This window comes from Thunnus albacares, chromosome 6 (assembly GCF_914725855.1).
Source record: "Thunnus albacares chromosome 6, fThuAlb1.1, whole genome shotgun sequence".
Classification (NCBI taxonomy): domain Eukaryota; kingdom Metazoa; phylum Chordata; class Actinopteri; order Scombriformes; family Scombridae; genus Thunnus; species Thunnus albacares.
Genome location: NC_058111.1, coordinates 5,106,998 through 5,124,282, shown reverse-complemented (window position 1 = coordinate 5,124,282; position 17,285 = coordinate 5,106,998). Strand labels below are relative to the sequence as shown.

Below are 17,285 nucleotides of genomic sequence, written 5' to 3'. Positions count from 1 at the left end.
TATGTTGAACGTGCAAAATATTCTGGTACAATGTGCATAATACTCATAGTACTATACATAATTATATATTATTTTACTGGTTTTATAAGCTGAACCCAAGTATATCTCAGCCTGTTACCCTGAATTTAAGAAAATCTCACACAGGATGTCAACTACACCTCTCACTCATGTGTTTATCTACAACTTTTTTTTTTCACATCATGATGCAAAATGTCTCTTAGGCTGTTGAAAAAAATCTCCATCACTACATTTTATGTGAGTCTGAGTCTGCCAAATTGCACCTGGTGTTGTTGTGAGAATATCTGACACATTTCCAACACTTCTCTTTCACTTCTCTTTCTTTTTTCAAGATACTGGAAGTACTTTGTAGAAAACTCTTAAAACGAGTGGATGTGAAAGCAGATTGAGGTAATTTCATCCTACAGATAGAAAACGGGAGTTGAAGGACTCAACAGTAACAGATAAACAGACTCAGACAGAAGGTCTTCTTAACTGCATTTCCAGGACAAACGTAGCTCTTTATTAAAATAAACTGCAGACATCTTGTTAATTATTACAAAAGTTTTTTTGTCGCTGGAATTTATCACTTCAATGTTGTGTTTGGTCGCTGCATAATTATAGGGGGATAAAAACCTCCATCATTGTTAGTCTGTATATGAATGAGATTTAATTATTTAATGAGATTAAATACATGACAACACGCAGCCAGCTGCTGAGGTAATAAACATCCACACCGTCATCAGCGTCACTTTTCTCATAACATAATCCAAGGTGTGAAATGCAACAGAGCGCAACTTTTCTCCTTCTGGGGGTTTTGAGAGGAAGTGATTGTGACACACTGTGGTGAAAATACTGTAGGTCTCATGTCCACGCCTGCAATTTCTTTGAACAAAGGAAGCAAACACACTTCGGTCTAAATCATTGTTCAAATATGTCTTAGTATTTTTTATGTCCCCCTTTTGCTTTAACGACAACATGCACTCGAGCTGACATGGACTCCACAAGTTTGTGCAAAACCAGATGACCCACGTTATCCAAAGAACTTCTTGAGATGTTACAGACTGCTCGTCTTTCTCAGTCTCCAAGTGCCCCCGTAAATCTTCACTGGGGTTTGAGATCAGGTGACTGAGGGAGGAAAGTCCATGACAGTCAGGACTCCTTAGTTCTTTTTGGTCTTCAAGTAGTTCTTGCAAATCTTTGAGGTGTGTTTGGGGTCATTATCCTGCTGCAGTATGAATCCTTCTCCACAAAGATGCAAACCAGAGCGTGCAGCATAGGTGTCGTCAATTCGGTGCAGGTGTCCAACTCCAGAGTAGGCAAAACACCCTCAGACTTGAATATTCACACCACTATGTGTAAAAGTAATGAAAGGATGACCAAAGGATTGGTTTATCATTTTAATATACAAATGTGAAGTGAGATCATTACATTTTCTCTATAACTCTCTGTGTGCTTTTGGACGGACATGTTGTTTCATTCTATTTCATGCCCAAAAAGGTAATATTCTGGGTTTTAGGGTTAGGGGTTAAGGTTAGGGTTGGGGTTAGGGTTGGGGTTGGGATTAGGGTTAGGGTTGGGGTTAGGGTTGGGGTTGGGATTAGGGGTTAGGGGTTAGGGTTAGGGATTAGGGGTTAGGGTTAGGGGTTAGGGTTATGGTTATAGACATGCTAAGGGGACAAGGACCATATCTGGCTTGGAGCTCTTTGTTTCCTGAGTCTTTGGGAGATGTGACTCTTGTGTAACATACACGTGCATGTAAATGTATATCTTGTGGCTGTGTGTCATTGGCTGTAATCATATAAGCTGATATACTGACCAATCACAGATCATTTCTTTGTTCCTTCTGCAACTATAAATGATTAGGTTTGCTCTTTGTTCGGTGAGACGAACTGATGCAAATCTTTGTGTGTTCTGTCTCCTTGTTGTTTTATTTTTCATATTGTTTTCATATGTGTGTTTGGTGTTTTCGGTTAATTTCCATGACACATGTTTGACTGTTGGTTTGATACACTGCAGTATTATTCTCTCTCCTGATCGTCTCCTTACATACACCCTTCTGTTACCACCATAAATCTCAAACTTAGATTCATCAGTAAAAAGGACTTTTTTCAAGTCATCCACTGTGAAATGTTGCTATTTCTTAGCCCACCCCGAGCGTTTGGCCTCGTTTCCCTTCCTGAGAAGTGGTTTAGAAACTGCTACTCATCCTCTGAGACTCACTACAAGACAGCTTTAGTTTCACAGTACTATTGCTGATTGGCGTCTTGCGTTCTTTATTTAGCAAATTCTGTATCTGTGATGAAGTTGCCCTTCTGTCTCTCAGGGAACTAAGCTTGATGTATCGATCTTCTGATGGTGTGGTCATGTTTGGTCTGATCGTGTTTTGGATACAACTGATCCAGTTTCTGCAAAGTGTTTTAGAGCTCCATGCACTTCCCCTTTAGAAACCTTTAGTCTAGCTATGATTTGATGCTGAGAAAGCCCCTCTTTGCTTAGAATAACAATTTGACTTCAGACACTTTCACTTAGTTCTGACATCATGTTTCCCACAATCACAATGCTACTTAGTGAACAATGATCTGCTGGAAACATGAGGCACAGCCATATTTATAACAGGTGAACACTGGCTGCAGGTTGAGTTCCTTGACCGAACGCTTCAATGGAAGAGACATGATTCAAGGAAATTTGACCTTTTGTACAAAGGAGTTAAGTTGATTCATGTCACAGATTTGCTTAAATTTGCTGACCTAGACATAGTACAGAATCTTAAATATTTCTTCTTCCTTTTATCATAACTTCTTGTGCTTTTAAATGTTTCTGAATCCTCAAACTTTCAGATTATTTTCAGGTTTAATGTGAAAATATTGAGATTTTCAACGTGGTGTCAGACTTTTGGACCCAATTGTACATGTAGGTTCAAGAAAACAAGATGTGACGTTAGAAAATAAGGATGCAACCATCTGGGAAGTTACAAAGAATTTATACTAAAGGTTTTATATAACAGGTACTTATTCTAATGTTACGGGATACTTCTGACCTACTGAGCAAAACAACTGGAAGTTTATGATGGACATATAATCGAGCATCTTGCACAGCTGCCTGAACAATGGATGGACACTCCTGGTTTTCAGTTCAACTGTATTTACTGTAGAAAAAAAACGTTTAAACTTACTGCACTAAGGTTTATAAAGCTTTATTGCTCAGTAATGGTCATACTGTGCCTTGTAATAATAGAATTAATACCTGGTGGCTAAAAATACTTCTAGTTCTTCCCATACGTACCCTGTAATATTACAATAGGTATCTATTATTTTAAAAATCTACAGTATAAATTCTTTTTTTAAGTTGTACCTACATGTACGTATGTTAGTACAAACTGGGAATAATAAGGCTGTACATTGTGGGCTGTAATCTAAACCTACTGAGCCCTTAAATAGACCCTCAGAAAGTGAAGCATCAATATTTCAATTAAGTGACAGTGGAAGTTATACTGATACACAACAAAATTGTTCTTTTACTTATTATTATAAAGTCTTTAGAGTTAAAAAGGGTAAGTGTAATAATCTTAGGCCTATTTTCCCCTCTGGTATTTAGAGAGACTGTTTCTTGAGTTAATTATCATATAAAATTATGCATTGAATGTTTTCTTCTATGTGTATTAAACATGTTTTGTTTATGTGTAAGCGGTGTGAATATGTTTTATATGTTTTCTTATGGATCACAATGAAACAAAAACAACAACTAAAAAATGGATGTTAATCAGAATCAAGTTGTCCACCTACAATGAAACTGTCTTTGTGCATTTTTAAAATCTGTTTATCTAATCATTCATAACTGTTTTGTTTGGATTCAACCTTTATTTAAAGGCTCTCAGGTTTTCCATCACTTGTTGATGAGTCACTTGGCGGCTAACCCTGAACAGTTTAACCTGGTCTGGTTTCCTGAGGACAGTTTCAGTGTCCCATTTAAAGGCTTTAAATGCTGATATTGCTGCATTCAGTCTCACTCAAACATTGAATACTTCACTTTTTTTTTCCTATTGTCCAATTTTATCACTTGAAGACCATAAAATAAGCATTTTCTATCAGACCAGAGCGGGGAGGAGTCCTCTAAATCTGTGGTCTTAGTCTTTGTACCCACCACGTTATAATCACTTATGTTTGTTGTTTTTTTTCACACTTGGATCACACAGGAAGTGGTCCGACATAAAGGTACGGCGGTTGTTTCGATACACTGCTCTGCTCTGCGGTGAACTGCTTTCTGCAGAGATGCTTTTTCAGCTTTTGTGTTGTATGACCTTTTTGTTTCTTTTAATTTGGGTCGTGGTGCCCGCCATCGCGTGTATGACGCAGTATTTTTCTCAATCACCAGGCACAATTTCCCCTGGCATCAAATATTACACAGAACTATGAGCACCTGTGTGATGCCGCGAAACTGAACACAGAAACAAACAATGGCCTTAAAGAAATCAACAAAAACTGAACAGAGTATCATTCACAAATGTACTATTTATTGCAGTATAATTCATTTGTATTGCACAACACTGTCCAGGTGTTCATGTTAATATGTCCATACGCCTGTAGCCGGTCAAGCGCACTAGAGCTACAACAATTAGTGGATTAATGGATCAAGAGAAGATTAATCAGCAACTATTTTGATAACTGAATCATCTTTTTAGTCATTTTTTTTTAAAGGAAAAACTGCTTTTCTTTGTCATACATGATAGTAAAATGAATATCTTTAGGTTTTAGACTGCTGCTCAGACAAAACAAGACATCTGAAGACATGACTTTGGGAAATTGTAACCAGCATTTCTTTTTGCTTATTTCTGACCTTTTATTGACCGAACGAGGGAAATATCAGCAGAATGATAAACAGTAAAAAAACAAAAATGTACCTGGTTAAACAACCTTCTTCTAAACTTGAGTGAAAAGAAAATATTTGTAACTGGTTAATTGTTTTTTTAATTTTTTTTATTACAGTTTAGCAGCAGTAAGATGTGTCTCCACTGACACTACACAAGATATGAAACAATATACGTATCTATGAGCACCTAAAAATAATTATAAGCTACAAGTGTTTGTTTTAAGAAAGCAAGGAGCACATATGAATACTTCAGAGAGTGAAACTGAAATTCATTATGTTTACTGACCCCTTGTGTCCAACATGGCTAGTGTTCAAACATAGAGGTATTACTTTACAAAATGTTTTGGAATAAACTGCAGAAACTTGGTCTTTTGACAAATCTCATTGATCAAAAACACAGTTTTTAAGAAAAAGTTTCCACTTCTGCTCTGAATAAAAACACAACAGCATCACTGTCTTCACCACCAGGTGAATATGAGTTTGTAGAAGTAGTTGTAGCTCCTGGACATGAAGCTCTTCTCCATGACGTGAGGCTCGACACTCACCCTGTAGCCCTGACTCTCAATGTCCATCCTGATACAGTCCAGCAGGTCTTTGACGGACGGGACAGCTTTCCAGGGTCCGAACGTCACCACCGATTCCTTATCCGCCTCCAGGCTGTTGATGGCGTTGTCGTAGAAACCCAGATCCTCCTCCGTCCGCAGTACGCAGATCATGATGGTGGAGTGCCGGGCGGCGATGGCCTCTGCTCTGGCGATACGAATCAGCACCTGGAAGAAAAGTGAAATGATTGTCGATTAGTCACACGATGGAAAATTAAATCGCCAACTGTTTTGATAATCGATTACTCATCATTTTTAAAGAATAAATGTTAAAATTCTCTGGTTCCAGCTTCTTAAATGTTGATATTTTTGGTGTGTTTATTCCTTTTTGACAGTAAACTGAATATTTTTGAGTTGTGGACTGTTGGTCAGGACAAAACGAGACATTTTCGGTTGAATTTTAGGTTATGAGAAACATTTTTTGACTTTTTTTTCATCATTTTCAAACACATGCAGCCTTAGAAAAACTGTGTCTGGAGCTGAAACAATGAATTGATTAGTTGATCAACAGAAATGTAACAGGTAATTATTTTCATAATTGATTTAGGTGATTTTTTCTGGCAAAATTTGTGACTTTTTTCCTCTTTTTATGTCATATATTGCTCTGAATATACTCTGAAAACTGAATATTATGGTATTTTGGACTGAGAAAACTAAGACCAACTAACTAAACTAATCGATTAATCGAGAAAACAGTCGATGGATTAATTGATGATGAAATAATTGTTAGTTGTAGCTCTAATCAACAGATAATCTTTAATCTTTAAAAAAGTTTTCATTAAGTGGCAACTTCAGTGTCATTAAACACAGAAAAACATCACTTGTGTGGACAGTTTAATAATATTAGAGGGTTATGTCGTGCTTTCATTTTGTCTTTGTTCCTGACACATTTAATTGGTATTTTGAGTGTTTTTAATAGTTTTTGGACGACAACGGAGGTCTGCAGCACAGAGGATACAGATACACACACACACACACACACACACACACACACACACACACACACACACACACACACACACACACACACACACACACAAGACTTGTTAGTAAATCAGTTCATCGTTGGTTAGGCTCCAAACATGAGATTTGTTTGCAGTTAGAAAAATAAAGAAGATGACCAGCCTGATCTTTTAACAATGAACAATTCATAGTGTTCTGGAAATTTTCGTCACTGCATTGCTGAGTGTATCTGACCTCGATGTTTTCTTTGTAGTGCGGGACTCTGGAGAGGAACTGCTGCCTTCCCACGAGCTCCCCGAACAGGCAAGGAGTTTCCTCTAAACGTTTGATCAGTGGTTTGATGTTGTAGTGGATCGCTTCCTTATGAACCTGCAGGAAAAAAAAACACAAAACATGATTCTGAAGTTCTGTTTCAACGAGCCTCTCTAAAGAAATCATGGAGTCCTTTATTGATATATAAAGACAAATGAGTGTTTTTTTAACAGCTTTACACTGATCCTGCATCAATCTGATTACTTGTAATTGAAACACAAGGACTCAAACCTCCGGGATGTTCTCAGCGGGCAGCCGGTCTGATCTCAGGAACTCCAGAACGGCTCCAAAGTGCGAACCGTCCCTGTCGATGAAGTAGTATCCCTCAGCGTCGGTGCATAGTTTCGGCCGCCCGACGAACAGCTCGGCCAGCTTGGAGTCCGGGTGTTTCCTCAGCGTGCTCAGAGAGGTGCTGAAGACGTGACCTCCGACATTTAACTGCACAACAGGAGTGCGCTGGAGGGAAAGATAATGAATTTAAATCAACGTTTATCCTTTAACTTTATCCTCATATTTGTTTTAACACTTTATGAACTATTTTCCAAAACAAGATGGACCAAAAAACGAATTAATTAACAATTATTTGAGAAAATCAACAGACTAAAAAATAGATATTTGGGTTTAATTTTGATGCTGATCAGACTTAGTGAGGAATCAGAAGATGAAGCTTTGGGCTCTGGGAACTTGTGATGTGCTACATGTGATACGATGGATTGATTGGCAGGAAAAGCAATCCGTTCTTGCACTCAATGACAGAAAAATGAACCGGTACGTCAGTTACTCAAACACATACTGTACACCGTGTGTGTTTAGTGGCTACAGGAAGGGCGTCAGCTCGCTCAGGTTGATAAGACCACATGCCTTCACCGACTGTCTTTTAGAGAATCACTGATGCAAGTTATTCCTGAAACAGGTACAGACCAGCAGTGACGGCAGGACTTGATCAGTCATGTTAGAGTCATTAAAGATATGTGCAGAGTTTTGCATCTTTTCACGTGTTGTTGAAAACTTAACACACTTTTTTGAAAAAGTGGGAAATACATAATGAATAATAAACTAATCTGTAAAGTCACATTAGGGGATTTTGTAACAAGAAATAGTCTATAAACAAAGACAACATTCATCTTTACCATCATTAATGTTGTAGTTTTTGGATAAGCTTTGTTCATATGATCATAACAGGCTGATAAATACTCACCCAGCAACTTAAAGGCACTTAAACAACCTCTCTGGTGTGTACATACAGTCTAACTGGGGTTATCTTGAATCATTTGATTCTTTTGTCTCATTTATCCATCAAACCAGGATCATAAACAACATTTTGTACTATAAAAAATCAAATTTAGCTGTTATATCCGTGTGCATCCCTCCTTTTATATGAAAACGTTACAGTTAAAGGGTTAATATTCCTCCAACCGAGACATTTTTTCTTCTGTCTCTCAACTCTGCAGATTCCTCGGAGTTGGATTTCAGTTTCGTGGAACAACGCGGCGGTAAAAACAGCTGTAAACGAGCAACAAACTCTCTCAGATCTTAAACTTTGCAAAAATATAAAGAAGTTGGAAATAGCTGCAGTGAATAATGGGCTCATGCCTGCGCGCGCCTCCATCCACCTGTTGAGTCACTGCGCAGGTGGGAAGTTCAGTTTAACTCGCACAGATTCACTAAACATCTTAATTATCACGTTAAAAGTGTGTTTGTCTTACCGGAATGGCGGGTGAAGACTGTTTTTCAGATGATTTGTAGTCCGGTAGACTCATCGTGTCTTCGGTGTCTGTCCAGGTGTGAGCTCAGCTGCTCGGCAGGTAGCCGCTCGGGGGGCGTGGCCTAACCCGGACGTGGTGTACAGGTGTTGACAAGATGAGTCACTCTTAGTAATAAATATTTAATGTCTCTCATTCCTGAGTGATTAGATAGAGATTTTTATTTGAATTCTCTGAATTTTGACCATTCCCTGTTACTGTTGTAGTATTATGATATTGTATGTATATACAGTATTTATATATAGTTACACATCACCGCATTTCTTCATCATAAAATAATTCAAACTATATTTTTGATTGATTGGTATTTTAATCCCTGAAAGCAATTTGTAGTCTTCTGCATATATTGCATTTGTGGTACCAGGAAATAAAGCAGAGTGAGACCTCTTTACAGCTTTGAGCTCTCTTAAAAAGCTCCTTCAAAGCAAATTATGTAGAAGAATAAAACAACAGTCAGGAGCCCAAATGAACATTGAAACCTGTTTTTCTTGCTGTAATCATTCCTCCTGTTCATACTGACCATTAGAAGATCCCTTCATAATGTGATGGGGGACAAAATCCACAGTCCTCCTTCTGTGCAAAAATGTATTTAACATGTTTATCTGAAGCTGATATGAAGCTTCAGCGTCCAAATGACTCAAATCAAGTAGATATCTTTCAACATTTAACATTAAAAATTCCCTCTTTGTGTTTCCTCGGACAGTGTTTCCCTGTTGAGCTGTGGTGGAAGTATAGTAACAAAAAGAGGGACTTTGGCACTAAAAAGACTGTAATGTTGAAAGATATCTACTTGATATGACTAACTCCGACTGCTGTAGCTTCATATAAGCTTCACATCAACTTTTAAATGACTGTGTGGACACAATGCAGATTTTGGCCTCCATCACTTACATTGAAAGCACATTTGAAGGATCTTTTTAATATCTAGTATGAGCAGGAGGAATGATTACAGCGAGGAAAACCTCTTCCACTGTTCATATGGACACCTGACTGCTGGTTTAAGAAAGTTGTATAAATTGTGAACTTGTCCTTTAATTCCTCACTGCTGCACCTTCATGTGACTTAAGGTATAATAATTTGAGAGTCAGATCACAAAACTCCTAAAGTTATTAGAATAAAGAACTTAACTGTGAATGGATGCAGCAAATAATACAAACATGTTCTGCACACAAACAGCTAACTGAACTGCTGCAGGCAGAATTTCACTTAAAAAAAAACACACACACACAAAAAGGAGACACGTACAGTTAAACTCACTACATTTAACAACTTACTGGATCATTTTTATGAATGAACTCTACACGACTTGTGATAAAACCTGAAGGATGACATGTCTGAATGAACTGCATCACTTCCACAGTCACATTTGAGCTTTTTTCTGTTGCGTTTTGTTTATTTATTGTGTATTCAATTTAACATTTTTGTTATTTTCTTGACTTCTCTTGTAATTCTCTCACTTTTCCAGGTTTTCAAGACATTGTGAACAAAGTGACAACGACATGATAAAGTGTATTTTCCAGATTTTATTGTTTTTGTACACAAAAAACACAGGGTCTTGCTTCCATCTGGTGAAACGATGAAAACCTGAAAAGAGAGAAAATAATCAATTAAAAAACAGCTTAAACATTTGTGCATCAATTAACAGACACTGAACAAAAACACCAAACCAAAGAGCATTCAGTGATCGATATTTTTCACCATTTTCTGACGTTTTACAGACCAAACAACTAACTGATCAATCTATGAGAAAGCAGGTATTAATATCAAGCTTTACTTTGGGCAGAATTTGGCTTCAATATTTAGTTCCCATTGCAAACAAACCGCCTGCTCTGGTCAGTTTGTTGGTGTGTTATTATTTAATATTTAACAGTGTTTGTCTACAGCTTCAACCCTTCTCAGACAAATGCCTCGATGTCTTCAACCGAAAAAGACTCGCTGGTCTGAGGAACCGGAGCAGAACCACAGAACGTGACTCTGAACCAGCGACCACCAGAACCAGACTGAGTCCTGTTCCGACTCGTCATCGTATCATCACCGAAGGAACGAAAACTGAGCCACCGAACCGACACGTCACCCTCACGCTCGTTACAACGGAGGCCAGTTTCTGATTAAATCACTACCATTGTGACAAAAACACTAAGAGCTTCAGTTATAACAGTTATTAACCTGCATGGAAGCAGCTGATTGGCTCAATTTGTTATTATTAAAATATATTCAACATTTTGTGGTGTCTGTTATCATATGAGAGCGATTACTTCAGTGTTTACATCCATTAAAAGAAGTAATGAGTTCAGGTTGTCGCGGTGACGGGACCCTGCGGTCTCTTACCCTCTTATGCGGTGGGTACTGGTGCTCCCTGGGGCATGACGGGCACCTCTGGCTTGGCCCCCTTCTGCTCAGACATGGGTGTGGTGGGCAGGGTCTCCTCCTTGGGCTCCACGATGCTGACGTGGTCGGGCAGGGGCTTCTTGGGGCCGATCTTACCGCTGGGGTCCCAGGGCAGCATGATCTTCACCTTGATGCCCAGCACACCTGAGGATCACAAAGACATTTTAGCTCCAGCTGAACCCAAAGCCATGAAGCAAAGAGTACTGAGCAGCACTGTGACGATTAGCTGATTTATTGACTAGTCTATTCAAAGAAAATTAATCAGCAACTATTTTGATAATTGATTAATTGTTTCAGTTATTTTTTAAGCAAAAATGTCAAAAAATTCTGTGGTTCCAGCTTCTTAATTGTGAGGATTTGCTTGTTTTCTTGTCATTTGGGGGAGAAGCATATTCATGGCATCATAGAGGGCTCTATAAAAATTGTGAATGGCGTTTTTTTTCACAATTTACTAACAAGAAGAAGAAACAATTTTCTGACTAAACTGGACATCTGTGCTAATTGTTGTGTCGGCAGTTGTTACTTGTTCTAAGTAGCTCAGTTAGGGTTGCATGATGTATGGAAATAGTTATTAAAATATGCACAAACAGCTTATTTTAAGTGAAGTAACGTAGCTGATAGCTGCTGTATTAGCCGGCTTGAGTCATGACAGTCCAGTAAACTGATGTGAAGTTTTAGTCTGACTCAGGATGGTTAGCAGATTTAAGCAGACTGACTGTCTTGTAGTGAATTTAGAGATCACATCTATGAGGGGAACAGAAGGGAACAATAAAGTTTGTTAATGTGATTATAATCAGATGTGAAGCTGTGGAAGTTGACTGAAAGGTCTGTTTCTACCTGCTGGTATCAGACTGATGTCAAACAGTTCAGAAAGATTAGTGAGCAGACTTTCACTTTCTGTTGTCTCAGTTTACACTAATCATTAAAGTGGATGTGCTGTACTCAGAAGTGTAGCTGTATGGGATGATATTTATGTTTTAAAATATGCATAATGATGAAGCCATTGCAGGTCTTATTATTCTTACTCAACTGTTGCACATGTAGGCCTAAAAATCTAGATGTAATGATGCAGTCTTTTTGTGTTTGCCAAAGAAATATGAAAACAAAACTCAGTTTTATGACCAGCAAATATTCACAATTCAGCCTAGAATGTGCAAAGGAAACAGTGTTGCTCATTTATTGAAGGCTAAAAAAAAAAAAAAGGTATTTATCTGACTGAAATTGAATTGAGAGACAAGTCCTCCTCCAAATACTTGTTGACTGCAAAGTATCATTTGGTTTCAGTACCAATAATCAGGTCATCAGGTGTCAAAAGACCGAGCAGCAAACCTTGAAAAAAGCCAAACACAGTAATCAGCTGCTGTACTCACCCTGCCTTAGCAGGACGTGGCGGACTGCTGTGTCGACGTAGTAGTTGACGGGGTCTCCGCTGTGGATCATCAGGCCATCCACAAACTTCATGGACTTGGCCCTCTGACCCCTCAGCTTACCGGACACAACGACCTCACAGCCCTTGGCGCCGCTCTCCATGATGAACCTCAGAACACCATAGCAAGCCCTGAAAGACAAGAGGGTGACAGTAGTCTTAATACACAACAATTAAAACTGGAGATACAGGCTGTTAATGTGTTTAGTTCTGTCAGTTTATAAAATTCAAGAACATTTTGTGAAAGCTGGTATTAATTTAAAGCTTTAGTTTGGGTAGAATTGAGCATTAATTGTACTTTTACAGTTAATTTAATAGCAAACAGAAACACCTTGTTCTGGTCGTTTTACTGACGGGTAAATTCTCTAGATAACCTTTCACTATTTTAAAAAGTCGACTGTCTACAGCTTCAACCCTTCTCAGACAAATGCCTCGATTGTCTTCAACCGAAAAAGACTCGCTGGTCTGAGGAACCGGAGCAGAACCACAGAACGTGACCCTGAACCAGCGACCACCAGAACCAGACTGAGTCCTGTTCCGACTCGTCATCGTATCATCACCGAAGGGACAAAAACCACCGAACCAACACGTCACCCTGAAGAGTATCACTTGTGCAGAAATACTTGTGCACAACATATTACATCTCCTGTCTATCATTGAGTTTACTTTAAGCAGAAACACGTCACACTTGATGCTGTTATTTGCATGACTGACTTTATTCTTTTTGTTTTATCAGGTGTCAATTCAAATTAAATACATCTCATTTATATGATGAGAATAAAACACCAGCAGCTCAAACTGACCAGTCAGTCCTTCCTGCTGCTTACAGGAATTTTTCACTATTATCTGATATTTCACAGACTAAATAATTAATCAAGGAAATAATTGTCAGATTCATTGATAATGACAAATAATTGTTAGTTGTAGTCCTGTTTATTAGTGTCAAAATGCTACACATCATCTTTAGATAAAGAACAGCTGCAGTGAGTAGCTCGCATGTTGAATTGATAATATTTGTTACTGTAGGTGACAATAAATCCAACCGGTGCTTACCTACGCACAGCCAGACCTCCCAGCAGCTTGTAACGCAGAGACTCAGCCTGAGCGATGGCGCACAGACCACGAGTGGCAACTTTCTCAGCATACAGCTGAAAGAGAGGAGAGACGATTCAAACACTCTGCTAATATAAAACCACAAGTTAGAGAGGATCGAGTCAAGAGTACTGAAATGTTTTCTTTACACTGAATTTAATGCAGATACATGAATTTGCTTTCAAAACATAAAAATGTCACAACTGCTGTCAGGGATGTTTAATCTTGTGTCTGTTTCTGGAAGTTAAGTTCACTCCTGACTGTTTGGACCCTTCTCAGACAAATGCCTCTGTGTCTTCACGTGGAAAGGACTCGCTGATCTGAGGAACTGGAGCAGAACCACAGAACGTGACTCTGAACCAGTAACCGCCAGAACCAGATTGAGTCCTGTTCTGTCTCGTCATCGTATCATCACCGAAGGGAGGACGATCAATACTGTCGTCACACGTTTGGTGTTGCTGTGCAGCTATCAACTTTGGTCTGGGCAATATTTAAATAACTTTATTACACCCTGATGCGAATCTTCAGTATTTAAATACTACAAGATTTACTAGTTTGTTGCCTTCATTGTTGTGTTTAACCATTTTACTTTGATTTATTAGTCAAACGTTTCTGCATCCAAGCACAATGAAATCCTTTAAAAACCTCACTATTATCATATTTTTCCTTTTGTTGTGAGCATAATTTCTTCATGCAACTCATCCTGGTCTGCTTACCTCGACGCTGCCCTCAGGGAAGCCGAACCTCTTCTGGACCACAGCGGTCAGCTCTCTGATCCTACGGCCCTTCTCTCCCAGAACATTCTGGGTCCTGAAGACAGATTAACATCTACTGTTACACTGTGATCATGTGCAAAAAAACCATTTATCTGTCCACAGCGTCCACTGGAAAGTTCAACATCATGCTCTTTAAGTTTTGTCCTGTGGCAGTTCTGAATATTACACAGCTAAGCTATGATCTTGGTACATTACTGCCTGGATAGAAACTAGAAGATTAAAATCTCTCTTATAGATGAGGTGTGTTTCATTCAAAAGATGAAAAACAATACAGGAAGTCCAGTTTGAGTCACAGATCCATGAATTTGAATGTTTAACAGATGCCAACACAATATACTGTGGCACCTATTTCATTTTACCATCACATGATGAACAGTTCAAAAATACTCTTCACATTTCAAGTAATCTATCAGGACTTTGGGCTCCATGTATGATTGGCAAACACAACCTTACTGGATAACTCTGCAGCTTTAAGGTTAAGACACTGGAGAACGTCCCTGGCATCTTAATGTCATTAATACACTTTCCACTAACTTCCCATCATGTCTCTGTCAGAATCTTGTATTTAAAAAAAAAGGAAGCATAAAAATGCCCCTGAAAAAAACCTGGATTTATTTGGTACACATATTTATTGATATGTAAAACTCACCTTGTGGCCAGGATGATGATCTCGGTCCTGGTTGGAGTCACACGCACCTCCACACCGGAGTAGCCATCCTCGGCAAGCTCACGAGTCAGAAACTCGTTCAGCTCGGCCTTGAAGATACCGTCTGAGACGAACTAGAGAGACAACAGAGTCGACTTCAGTATGATTGAACAACATGGGAAACCAAAACCTGTCATAACATGGAATGAACAAATAATAAAGGTAAAAGAAACCAATGAATGAGTCTGAGTAGCTTAATTCATTCAATGCTCAATAAAAAAAAAACAATTTAATTCAGATTGCCGCAGGCTGTAGAGAGAAACTCTAGAGATGCTCTACAGGTAGTGATAATAGGGCCGCAGAAAAGTGACGGTGAGCGTGAGTGGAGCGGAGGAAAAGGTTCGCAGTCAGTTGTCAATCTGGCAGTAAATGTACAGTACAGACTACAGAGTGTCAGTTAATAAACGCTGCAGCTTCTCAAGACCGAGATAAGTCTCATCTGTTGTTTCCCCGACTGATGGAGAAGCAAAGGAGGTTAGTTTAACCTGACGATGCTAAACAGAACAGAAATGTGGCTGCTGAGTCTCTCCTGAGTTTTGATCAGCACATTCCCCCCCGACCTGACTGACATGGACTCTGTCCCGAACATGGACACCACACGTTATAGTAACGTAGAAACCTCAACGTCTGCACAGCCGTGAACCCATCATATTGAACAACAGTGTGTTACATTAACGCAATTATTTGTGATTTTACATTTGCACATAACCTGTACTTTATACTGTGAACCTCTGTACATTCTCGATCAATATCTTGTACAAGTCAATAGCCCTTCTCACTTAGATTTTTACATTTTAATTGTAGATTTTTATACAGTTCTATACTTCCACTGCAGCTCAACAGGGAAACACTGTCCGAGGAAACACAAAGAGGGAATCTGATGCTAAAGACTGTAAATGTGTCAGATATCCACTAACTCAGACTGCTGAAGCCTCATAAACTTCACATCAACTTTAACATGCATTTTGGCACAAAATGACTGTGTGGACACCAATTTGAATTATGTCTACAAACAGAAGCAGGTTTTAAATCTACTTGCAGAAACCATCATACAAAAACACATTTTTTAGGTGTTACAGGCGGTTGGTAAAAGGACAGGTTCACAATTTATTAAAGTTAAAACAACCATCAGGAGCCGAAGTTAACACTGGAACATGTTTTTCTTGCTGTAATCATTCCTCTTGTTCATACTGAACATAAGATCCCTCCATAATGCACTTACAACATAAGTGATGGAGGAAATCTACAGTCCTGGTTTACTGCAAAAATGCGTTTAAAAGTTGATGTGAAGCTTATACAAGGCTTCAGCAGTCTGAGTTAGTCATATCAAGTGCACATCTGCCACATTTACAGTCTTTTTAGCATCAAGTATAGTAACAAAAAGAGTGACTTTGGCACTAAAAAGACTATAACGTTGAACGATATCTACTAGATTTGACTCATTTGACTAAATGACTGTGTGGACACTGAATTTTGGCCCCCTTCACTTCCACTGAAAGCACATTTGAAGGGTCAGGGTGAACAGGAGGAATGATTACAGCGAGGAAAACCTGTTTCAGTGTACATATGAACACCTGACTGTAGTTTTAAGACAGATTTGAATAAACTGTGAACCTGTTAAAAGTGAATTCATTCTCCGGCACTAGCAAACACGACGTCAGTTGACTGTAACTCGACTTTACATCTCCTAATACATATTAGACCAAACACCAACTGCGTTAACGTGAAACGAGGAGTTACAACTAATATTTCACACCGTATTAAGTCTAAATTAATAGGTTTTCTCACAAACACCCGCTTTCTAATATTTAGCGGCTCATGTCGGCTGGTTCAGCCATGTTGCACCGCCGGTAGCATCTATATCAATCCTCCTCGTATCGGCGGAGTACGACCTCCACAAACACCGGAGCGGACATTAAACGGTTTTATCCACACCGACAGCGGCCCATTTATCCAGAAACACGCTCTGTGTGAGTAACAACGCAGATAAAACAGCGCTAACCTTCCTCTTCTTGGAGATTTGCACCGCCATCTTCGATAGGCCGCAGACAGGAAAGGACCCTCAGAGGACGCGGAAATGCTTTTATACCAGAATGTGTCACTTCCGGTGAACTCCTGGTCAGAACACCACTGGGATTTGTAGTTTTCTTTTAAGTGACACATGTTTGATGACTTTATCGATCCTCCAAGCAGAAAACTGACCATTTAAACAACAGCAGTAAAATTTAAAGTGTTTTTACTGGACGTAAACTCTTAACGGCTGCTTCACTCTGAAATATAATCTTTTAAATGCTGTTGAATGGCAGCTGTCAGTGGTGGAAAGTAACTAAGTACAATTATTCAAGTACTGTACTTAAGTACAATTTGAGGTACTTGTACTTTATTTGAGTA

General features: G+C 38.9%; 2 protein-coding genes and 3 non-coding genes across 5 annotated transcripts; all 5 read right to left on the bottom strand.

Moving 5' to 3' along the window:
* Window positions 1-4,816: 4,816 nt before the first annotated feature.
* kctd14 (potassium channel tetramerization domain containing 14) lies at window positions 4,817-8,594 on the bottom strand. Its single transcript, XM_044353591.1, has 4 exons — window positions 8,450-8,594; window positions 6,975-7,199; window positions 6,666-6,800; window positions 4,817-5,636 (listed from the first exon to the last, which is right to left on the bottom strand). The coding sequence occupies exons 1-4, from the start codon at window positions 8,501-8,503 to the stop codon at window positions 5,325-5,327; spliced, it is 726 nt and encodes a 241-aa protein (XP_044209526.1). The 5' UTR covers window positions 8,504-8,594; the 3' UTR covers window positions 4,817-5,324.
* Window positions 8,595-10,014: 1,420 nt separating this feature from the next.
* Window positions 10,015-17,003, bottom strand: rps3 (ribosomal protein S3). The gene is made up of 7 exons (XM_044353589.1): window positions 16,897-17,003; window positions 14,838-14,968; window positions 14,129-14,222; window positions 13,374-13,468; window positions 12,265-12,452; window positions 10,835-11,038; window positions 10,015-10,090 (listed from the first exon to the last, which is right to left on the bottom strand). Exons 1-6 carry the CDS (start codon window positions 16,924-16,926, stop codon window positions 10,839-10,841), a joined length of 738 nt encoding a protein of 245 aa, XP_044209524.1. The 5' UTR covers window positions 16,927-17,003; the 3' UTR covers window positions 10,015-10,090; window positions 10,835-10,838.
* LOC122984776 lies at window positions 10,397-10,546 on the bottom strand. Its single transcript, XR_006403989.1, has one exon. It is a non-coding gene; the product is annotated as a small nucleolar RNA SNORD15 (small nucleolar RNA).
* LOC122984778 lies at window positions 12,735-12,885 on the bottom strand. Its single transcript, XR_006403991.1, has one exon. It is a non-coding gene; the product is annotated as a small nucleolar RNA SNORD15 (small nucleolar RNA).
* LOC122984777 lies at window positions 13,683-13,832 on the bottom strand. The gene has a single exon (XR_006403990.1). It is a non-coding gene; the product is annotated as a small nucleolar RNA SNORD15 (small nucleolar RNA).
* Window positions 17,004-17,285: the final 282 nt, after the last annotated feature.

Coding starts and splice junctions, on each gene's coding strand:
- rps3 (XM_044353589.1), bottom strand. CDS start 16,926: ATGGCGGTGCAAATCTCCAAGAAGAGGAAG. Junction 14,969..16,896: donor AAATCTCCAAGAAGAGGAAG/GTTAGCGCTGTT, acceptor TTGTCTCTCTAG/TTCGTCTCAGACGGTATCTT. Junction 12,453..13,373: donor GGAGGTCTGGCTGTGCGTAG/GTAAGCACCGGT, acceptor CTTGTCTTTCAG/GGCTTGCTATGGTGTTCTGA.
- kctd14 (XM_044353591.1), bottom strand. CDS start 8,503: ATGAGTCTACCGGACTACAAATCATCTGAAAAACAGTCTTCACCCGCC. Junction 7,200..8,449: donor AGTCTTCACCCGCCATTCCG/GTAAGACAAACA, acceptor CTTTCCCTCCAG/CGCACTCCTGTTGTGCAGTT. Junction 6,801..6,974: donor CCGCTGAGAACATCCCGGAG/GTTTGAGTCCTT, acceptor TTTTTCCTGCAG/GTTCATAAGGAAGCGATCCA.